The 9,734-nt window shown below is 51.7% G+C and overlaps 1 protein-coding gene across 2 annotated transcripts; it reads left to right on the top strand.

Moving 5' to 3' along the window:
- The first annotated feature begins 5,736 nt into the window (after nt 1-5,736).
- On the top strand, nt 5,737-8,612 carry ADM (adrenomedullin). Of its 2 annotated transcripts, none has more exons than XM_085063132.1 (4): nt 5,737-5,857; nt 6,440-6,553; nt 6,855-6,995; nt 7,470-8,612. In XM_085063132.1, the coding sequence occupies exons 2-4, from the start codon at nt 6,456-6,458 to the stop codon at nt 7,774-7,776; spliced, it is 546 nt and encodes a 181-aa protein (XP_084919258.1). In that variant the 5' UTR covers nt 5,737-5,857; nt 6,440-6,455; the 3' UTR covers nt 7,777-8,612. The 2 variants fall into 2 exon arrangements, with proteins under 2 accessions (XP_084919258.1, XP_084919259.1); XM_085063133.1 differs by having other exon boundaries at nt 5,740-5,857; nt 6,443-6,553.
- The last annotated feature ends 1,122 nt before the right edge of the window (nt 8,613-9,734 follow it).

Below are 9,734 nucleotides of genomic sequence, written 5' to 3'. Positions count from 1 at the left end.
CCCGGCCCGGCCGGCCCGCAGTGCCGCTGCCCCGGGACGAGCGCCGTGCCGGGACGCCGCTGCCGGCGCCGCGGCCTCCCTTCGCAGCCCCCCGCGGGCGGGGAGGGCCCGGCGGGGGAGGTCCGTGCCCCGCCCGCGCGGGGCTTTGTCTCCCGGCAGCCTCCCGCTGTGCGGTGCCCGCCCGGGGGGCAGCGGGGCTCGGGCACGTTCGCCCTCACAAAAGACACTCGCGGCGGCTCCGAGCCTCGGCACGCCCGGGGAGACTCGGGTGCCCGAGCGGGACTACAGCGCACCGCTCCGAGAGGAGCTGCCGGGGCCGGGCATCGCCCCCGCCGATGCTCCGCGGAAATGGAAGCCGGCGGCGAGATAACGCCGTCCCAGCCCGGCCCGGGGATCGGGGCTGGCGCTTCCCCAACGTGTCTCCTTCACCTTTGGTCCGGGATGTGCGGGACGTGCCGCCCGAGGGAAGTCCCGCGGCCCCGCTGGCTCTGTGGCGGTGCGGAGTGGCTCTCGGCCCTGGCTCCCCTCACGGCAGCACCCGCGGCGCTGAGGGGCTGCGCTGCCCGGCCAGGCCCTGCTGCTCCCCCAGCCTGGCAGAGCCGCGGCGCGGCCTCGGACGTGCTGCCCGGGCACTGGCGGTGACTGCCGGGGCGCTCAGCGAGGCCGCGCTGGGTGCTGTCGTGGTGCTCTTTCTATCGTGCAGATGAGGCAGGCACCTTTTGGGCCGCGGCCCTCGAAAGAACGGTGGGCTTTGCCTGCGGTCGCAGAGGTGCTGGCGGTAAACGAGCGGACAGTACAGTGTTTGCATAGCTGACGGAGTCTCCAGAAACATCCTGATAAACTCCCATGTACATCCCGTTGGAGAGCACAGAGAGAAGAACCAGGTCGGGGGATATGGGTTGCACTCCAGCGAGGAGCTGCAGCAGTTGTGGGTACCGGGCTGGGTGTGGAAATGCAGCAAACTGGATTTGCTCCTGACGATCCACCCGGACGAGGGACCCAGCAGGCAGTCATTAGTGGTCTCAGAGACATTAATGCTTCAAGCACGCAGTACTTCACTTGGACATACTGGTGCAGTGTCTTGCTGAGAAGCCAGATGCAAATTGGTCAGGAAGCTTCAAGCAGTGTTCCCGTTTGTGCTTTCTCAGTGGAGGGCAGAGGTTGACATCTCTTCGGAGTCATCAAGTTTGTGATTTAGCTGTTTCGAAGCAAATGACATGTATAAAGATCCAATCAATACATTTCCATGTTAACTTTAGGAGTAAAGAAAAACCTGTAACATATGCATTCAAAAGATTGGCCACACTTTTTGAGAGAGAGATACACTCTGTAGGTTCAGTCACTTCTCACTCCTAGTAGGAGTTAGATGGGAATACCTTTCTTAAGTCATGCACAGGCACTTTGGTTGCAGGACATAACAACAGTTCACAAAAGCAAGGGATACTGTATAGCTTCTGTACAGCTAAACCTGGAGGGAAAGTTTAAAGACACTAAGAAATTACCTAAAATGGAGCTGAAATGGCACTTTAGAGTTATCATATCTGCACTCATAAAAAGATTCAATGTGCAATAACAAATGTCAATAGTTAAGTATCACTGTTCTTTTACCACAGCACCTCTAGCGAGAGAGGATCACCTCACACCTTTCCCAGGGCATTAATGCTGGTTCAAAGGCAAGATGTTTATTTAGTGATTTCCCAATACTGCTAGTGCTCACTTTACAGCCTTGCTCCTTCTGCCATCTAGATCAGTACAACCAAAGTTTATAAAGTTTATAAGAAGTGGCACATCTTAAGTAAGGAATAGGAAGTTCAGTTTAGCATATTTATTTTAAAGTATTACTGAATGATTTGAGCCAGAAGGGATCTCAAAGATCACCTTGTTCTAACCTCCGTGCCACAAGCAGGGACACCTCCACTAGACCAGATTGCTCACAACCCCATCCAGCCTGGCCTTGAACAGTTCCAGGGATGTGCCATTCACAAATTCTCTGGGAAACATCTTTTAAGCATAGAGCAATCTTATGTTCTGATAGGACAAATGAGGAAGTGGAGCAGGCACAGTGTTTGTTCACCTACATTCTAATGAAAAGTAAACTGAATGTTCATCCAGACCGTAATTCCCTCACTTGCAGCAGGGTATCCTGGCTCCTCACAGGAGGTGCAGAGGCTCACAGAGGACACAAAGTCACAGGTCTGGAGAAGCACCCCGTGAGCAGAGCAGTCATGTACTTACCCCAGGGGAAGAACTGGGAGGCTGCAGCCTCTCCAAGAGCTCGAAAGCGCTCAAGGGACAATGCTGCCACACTCACATTGTGCGCTTGCCAACAACAAGGTGTGAACGTTCACAATCCCTTCTACAGTTCACTCCTCCTTCAGGGACAGAAGATTCACACTCTGCCTGCAGTCTCTTTATCCAGTGTCACCCTACCTCATGCCAGGACAGGGAAGCAGCCATCACCCCGACCAGGTTTTCCCCTATGAATACACAACCCCCACTCATTTAGGAGGCTTTGTTTGTTGTACTCAAACCTGCACCTCCAACGGGACTACCAGAAATGGAATCACCCCTTTGTCACTGTGCCCTTGGCACAGAGAAAACTGCCTGAGTGCAAAGCGCTAAGAGCAAGGTTTTTCTGTTTGGAGCTTGATTGAGGTTTTACATCCTTCGGGGGGTGCCATTCTTCTATTAGTATTACTGATTTCATGCAGCCTGAAATACAATCAAGTTTATTCATACCCATGGCATATGAATTCCGTACAATTTGCTTAAACCCAAAGTAAAACATGCAAAGGCACTTCCACTGGCTTCTAACAACAGCTTTCTTCCATAATCAGCACAGAATATTTGCCTCACACTGATTCCCCATTGATACTCACAGATTTTAGACCTTTTCTTTTGGACTAAATCTCAGCCTGCATAAAATGCTGTATAAACAGCAACTCATTTTCACATTTGCCAGAGCAGATACACATTGTAAGGTCTTCTGTACATATGGCAATACCGAGAGGTTGAACAGCACACCTAAGATAATCAGCAAACAAGTCCAAGAGCTGGCTGTTCATCCAAGCCAGCTTCCCAGGATGGATGAGGCAGCATCCAGGAGACCCTACACTTCACATCACAGACTGGTCTTGCTGAACTGCTTGGCATTGCCTCAGACTCACAGTTTGTGAATAATATTGCTATGGAACATTCTGTGTAACTGGGTTTTTTTTAAAAAATGGAAATAACTCACTATTTATGGGATAATTTTTTTAAAAAGTGGTCACTGTTACATCATAGTACCAATTCAGTGACTATTGCTCATTTCCAAACTGCATGAGACTGCAAATTCATAGGAAGAACAAAATGATGATCTGAACAAAGAACATGACGTTTTGTGATAGAACTGAAACCGCTTTATGGGTTGAAGCCCTTTCACAAATCACATCAGCAACAAAGGGATCATTTACGTGTCAGTTTGCCATCTCATGAATTGGAATGAAATAATTTTGTATCACTGAGAGTTATAGTCAGTACTGAAGTAGAATGTGAGTGGTGTTACTACTGTTATTACTATTCCTAAATCAGGGTAGGATTTTTTCTGCATTGTTTGGCTAAGGGTATACAAAATACACTTCCCGTTTAAGCCAAGGATTTTAATGAGGGATTTTCCACCATTTGAGGAAATGTGTGATTTTTTTTTTTTACTGGAATGGAAGACTTAATTTGAGTCAAAGCAATGCTTATCACACAAAATCCTGCCTTCTCATTCGGGAAAAAAAAAGTTAGATTCAGTTTCAACTTCTGCTAATCAAGGAAATGCTTGAACTCGCACGAGCTTGAGCTGCCTCATGAGGTCTCTAAAATCCAGCCACCGCAGGCTGATGCAGTCGTACAGCTCTGGTCATGCTACGGTCCCGTTCTAGACCACCCATTTTCCCATTTCCTCCTGCCTGAGTTTCACCCCTATGCCCCTCGCTCTGCGCGTTTGTGCTCCGGAGCGCGGTCCGTGGCGCGGGCAGCGGGGCTGCGGCTCGGCGGAGCTGCCCGAGCTGGCGGGCGGAAGGGCGAGCCCGGGGCAGCAGCCCCTCGCCCGGGACAGCCCCGCTGGCTGCCGGCGCTCCGGGACCGCCGCCGCGTCCCGCGCCTCGCTCGGCCGGGCAGGTGCGGCGGGCAGCGGATCCGGGCTTGCCCGGCGGCGGCTCACGGCCGGGGAACGGCCTCGCCCCGCGGGAGCCGCGCAGGGGGCTCGGGGCAGAGGGGCGGCCGGCCCGGGATGCGATGGGGACCAGCGACAGGCGGTGCTGGCCCTCCCTGCTTGCCGGCTGGTGGCAGCTCCTGGGCCAGCCTGTCCCGCCCAGGTAAATGCCGGAGACAGAAACATCCAGGTATCTGGACGCTGCTGGCCAGCGGGGCGACGGAGGGAGGGAGCACTTTAGACCGAGTCAGCCGTGCATAGGAAAGTTTCTGTCATCCCCCTGCACATACCTCTCCGGGGTGTTGTTATACACCGCGGTCATCTGGAAAGGCACAGAGTCACGAGCACATACTCACCCACCTGACTTTTGAAACACTTTGCTAGGGGCAAGATGTGAGAGAAACATCTCGCCAGCTCATTCCTTCCTGCCGAGTGTCTCTCGCTGGGAAGGGGACCCTGACGCTCCAGGGCGCAGATCTCCTGGGGCATTCCCCTCGGTCCCGCCGAATTTGCGTTGCGACAAGTAAGTGGAGACACGGTCCATCCGCTGCTGGCTTCCAGCACCCCCTGCGAAGCCGGACCTCTGCATTTCTGAAGCGTCACGGAGCAAAGACTTTAAAGACTGTAAAAAGCCTAACAACAAGGTGGGCAGACTAAAGTTTTGCCGCTGGCCAGCCAGGAGAATGCTGTTAGAGACCCCGATCCTGCACTGGTTTAGCTTTCTGACCGGGAAGTTAGCGCACTCACGTCCGAGGAGGTTTGCGGACTGGGAATAGCACTGGGCACGGCGGGTCCTCCCGGCACCCGCAAACCCAAGCGTTTCAGTGACCTTGTGTTTGCACCAAAGCAATACCACTTGCTCTTTTCCAAGGCACAGAACCGGGCTCTGACCTTTATCTACCAAACCCATTTGAATATTGATCTATTTGAATCGATCAAGTAAATCAAACACATTTTTTTAGACAAAAAATGCACCCAGGTTGAGTCATAAATATTAATAATGCTCGATTTGCCACCTCCTCACTTATGTAAAGAAGGCAGGCATTCCAGTTACTCATTATAATTCACGTTGTCCAAATATGGGTTTATTTTTGGAACTTTGGTATTTGATGGATTTTCGTGGATTTTGGAAGGGATTGAATCTGGTTCCCACTCCCCTGCTTCCACCCACCTGAAGCTAAGATGTCTAGAAAGAGAAATTATGCTACAGACCCCATAAACATAATTATATATCATCAGTTAAAAGGTCTGTCCCTAGTAAAACAGACTGAGGGGCTCATCGGATTTTGCAAGTTGTGCCATGACTCGGAATCCTAAAAGCTGCCGCTGTAATTAACAAAATACCAAGGGGGTTTCTTAAGATAATTTTCAATAATCTTCTTATTTTTACCCCCAATGTTGCCCCCAATCCAGGTCAGAATGCTTAAGGAGAGCTTAAAATGTGGGGGTGGGGGGGTGCCAAAAGAAAAATCGCCCAGCCACGCCAAGGTCCACCCACTTTTCAGGGCTGCTCTCTGTCTATAAAAGCGAGGAGTGGAGCGCAGAGCTCGGCAGTGATTACTTCACACACACACACACACACACAAAGGAAGAGTTCTCGCTCCTCAGGAAACCCTGCAAACTCGGATCGCTACTACAAAAACATTTGTCTCAGTGGATTATCCTCACTGTCAGGTAAGAACTATTTTTTATTTCCCTCCTTGACAACAACAAAGGATTCAGGGGAGGTGGAAAGCAAGTAGAAATCTCCTAAATCTGGACTGTTTTGAAGAGCTTGGAGTTATGCTGTGGAGTCTTGCACTGGCTCTTGGCATCAGCTGCAGTTTACAACATAAGATCCAGAACTGGCTGGTTCTGCGTGTGAAGTGGAAAGAAGAGCTATCAGGGAATAAACTTCCCGGCAGCAAAACACTTGCTGGAGTTTGGAAACGATGCGTCTGCTAGCAAACTCTCTCTAATCTCATGGGTTTGCTAAATCCTAGTGCAAGCTGCTGGGGGTATTCTGGAAATCCTGCTGGTTTTCAGCCGCCTCTGCAACTAAACTCTCGACAAACGTAAACTTTGGAGGCTCTGTTATTTACTCTGTGATAAGTTGTTGAGCAAATATTAGCTTCTGGTTCATATCAGACGCAAAGTCCCCGGTAGCCTGGGGGCTCTGAGGGGGAAGGAGCTCTCTGGAATCACCAGGAATAAAGGACAGTCCTTACTTGACTTTTATTAGCAAGCATGCTTACGGTTCTTCTCTTTTCCCTCCAGCAGGAGCCAAGCCAGAATGAAACTAGTTCACGTAGCCCTGCTCTATCTCGGCTCTGTGACCTTCTTCGGGGTGGATGCTGCAAGGGTGGACGTAGCGACAGAGTTCAAAAGAAAGTGAGTATCGCAGCGCGCCCTTCTGCCAGCGCCCCGCGCCGCGCGTGGAGCTGCCGAGCGCCTGCACCCCCGCGCCTGGCTTCGGCCGCGATCAGAGGCACCGGATTCCCTGCGGGAATTGCACAGCTCCTTAAAGGCCTCATGCCCTTTAAGGAAACTTTGGGGGGGGGAGGGAAAAAAAAAAAATGGAAAAAAAAAAATCTCGGCGCTGGCAAAGAGTTTCACCCCTCGAATGTATTTGGTTTGGCTCCCGCCCTGCAGGCTTGCGATAACAGGCTCTCCTCTTCCCTTGTGCTTTCAGATGGACGAAATGGGCACTGAGCCGAACCAAGCGAGACGTGAAGCCTGCGGGATTGCTCCGAGGGCTGGGGGCAGCAGCCGACGTGCTGCCTCTCATACGCACTCAGGACATGAAGGAGGATTCCCGAGTCTCTCCTACCAGGTAAATTCCAGCCCTTCCTGGGCTCGGGCACTTGCTCGCGGCAGTGAAAAGTTTCGGGGTCCCCTCGTTTCCGGGTGTTTAGGATTGTTCCCGCTATAGATGCCCCCCGCCCCGGAGGCAGGTCCTGCCCGGGCTGTACATCGCGCGGAAAGCAGCCTCCCGCCTTCCTCTCCTCGCATGCTTTAGGTGGCGGGAGATAGTAGCGCCTTTACTGCGAAAGTTGGATATAAATAGTAACTTGAGCCCTGGATGCATAGAAGAAGTAACAGCCATAAACCGGCAGGGCCTCGGATGGGCAGCAAGCTCTGCTCCGCGCTCCCGCGGAGGGCACAGCCGGGGCTGGTGGGGGGCAGCTGGGCACCGTCAGGACAAGCCTGGGGACTCCCTGTCTTTCCCTTCTCGCCCCCACCAGGTCCCCTCCTCCGGGCCCCCACTGCTCTGTTCTCATGCCCGCTCTCTCTTCCTGCCTTGCAGCAACCGGGAGGATGCTCACATCCGCGTCAAGCGCTACCGCCAGAGCATTAACAGATTCCCCCACTTCCAAACAAGCCGCTCGTGCCGCTTCGGGACGTGCACGGTGCATTGGCTGGTCGACGAGCTCCACAGGGCGGCCGTCAACGATAGGAACGATGCCGCCCCTCCCAACAAGATCAGCCCCCAGGGCTACGGCCGCCGGCGGCGTTCCCTCCCCGAGCTCCGCAGCCCAGCGCGCTCCCCCCGCTCCGGACGGCGCCCACGGACGCGCCGGGCGCAGCCCCTCGCCGCCTTCCTCGGAGTGTGAGCGCCGCAAGAGCCGGCCGAGGCCGCCTCGACGGACGGACTGAGGCGCGGGCTGAGATCCGCCAGGATTCGCGGAGAGCGCCAGCCCGGGCGGGACCCCGGCGCGCCCTCCGCGGGGGAGCTGAGAAGGGCAGCGGACGCTGCGCCCCCCGCTCGCCACGGACTCTCGCCCTCCCGGGGCCGAGCACCGCCGGCTCCCGCAGCCGCCGCCCGGGACGCGAAGGCGCCGCCGCAGCACCCCGGGACCGGGCTGTCCTCGCCGGCCGCCCGCGCCCCGCTGCCCCGAGGAGGGGATGCTCAGGAGGGGACCCGCCGGTGGGCGACGGGCCCCGGCCTCGCCCTCTGCGCCCGAGGGTCGGAGGGTGCGCGTCGGGCACGGGCGAGGACAGCCCGCCCACATCTGCTCTACCCTCTGCGTTATGTGCACCCGGCAGGGAATCGGACACTCACTAGTCCCTGCGGGGACTGCGATATACTTGAACGTCACAGAGAGGAAAAGTGCAATTGTACGTGGTTGTTGTTAATTTTAAGTGCGGTGTGTGTGGATCACGAGATATGCATCGGTATTTAAGATTGTTCTGTGTCATGTCTTTTTTTTTTTTTTGGAAAAATATATTTTATTTTTATACGTTTTATATATATAAATATATATATATTGCATAAGGGCATTTTAAAACATTGTATTCCCTCTATTTTTCATATCGTGAATGTCAAACGTTAAACTCTTTTTCCATACCTTTTTTTATCTTGCATTCCAGACTGGTGAAAAATATAGAGAATGTATCAGCTGTTCTCCATGGGTAATATGTGAAATAAAATAAACACAATTACATAAAACACTTCAGTTATGTTGTCTTTAGTGGGGGCAGTGGTCAAGATGAATCATTTCTCATTGTGTTCAGTCCTACTCGTGCTAACCTAGCATGGCAGTCCTGGGACAGACCAAAACTCTTCCCTAGCAGACTTTGTTAGAAGCCTCCTTATCTCATCAAATGGAGTAAACTCCGAGCCAGCAATGCATCCCAAAATTCCAGGGCAGGGCTGTCGAGAAGGCTCTAAGGCTCTTTTTTGCCCACATGTTCAAGCCAGGGCTGAAACGTGTCACAGCTTGGATTGATCGTGCAAGTTTATTTTTTGCCCTAATTAATCAGAGAAACAACTGCACACTTCAACATTGCACAACAAAGTAACAGATTTATTGAGGCAGCACGTTCCAAAAATGGTCATGGCAGCTTCCAAGGTTATTTATGTTGAAGGATTTCCTGGGCCACAGTTCAGGTTAAAGTTAAACGGTGACCGGTTCAGTGCGGGGAGAACATTTTGGATAAAAGCTTAGCATGAGGGATTTTGTTGTTTTGTTCTCTTTTTTTTGTTGTTTTGTTTTGTTCTCCCTTTTTTTTTTAAACAAATTCCAAGCACAGACCAGAAAACAAATGTGAAACTGAACCTTATTAATGCACCACCAGCACCACCTATTGGTGTCTACTCTTTGCACTCCAAGAAAACAAACCTAAAACCTAAACAAGTGTATTTCAATCACTTCTTGGATGAAAGGTAGCATTTCCCCTATTTTACCATATCTGTGAACATAGTTAACATATACAGGAGAGGACTGGGGAACAGCAGAACTCAATGCCTCTAGAATAAATGAAGTGGGGATTTAAATTTTTCTTTTTTTACCTAATACTAAATGCCTCAGGAACATATATTTACAAGAATAATTAAAAAGAAATGGCAATGATGCCTTTCCAGGAAGACTGATGAAAAAATCTTGGGTAGGGATCCAGTGATGAGATAATCGGCACGTAACTCATTATTTTTCTCCCCAAACTTTGAAATTCTGCTCAGAATTGCCTATTTTTCATTACTTTCTAAGCATTTTCAACTAAGAATTTTGAAATCCTGAGAGGTTTTTCCACTAGAAACACTATTTAAAAAAAAGAAAATCAAATATAATGC

Source organism: Lichenostomus cassidix, chromosome 5 (genome assembly GCF_008360975.1).
Source record: "Lichenostomus cassidix isolate B80296 chromosome 5, HeHo_3.0, whole genome shotgun sequence".
In the NCBI taxonomy this organism is placed as follows: Eukaryota; Metazoa; Chordata; class Aves; order Passeriformes; family Meliphagidae; genus Lichenostomus; species Lichenostomus cassidix.
Note: the sequence above shows the minus strand (reverse complement) of the source record. Positions and strands in the feature narration are given on the sequence as shown.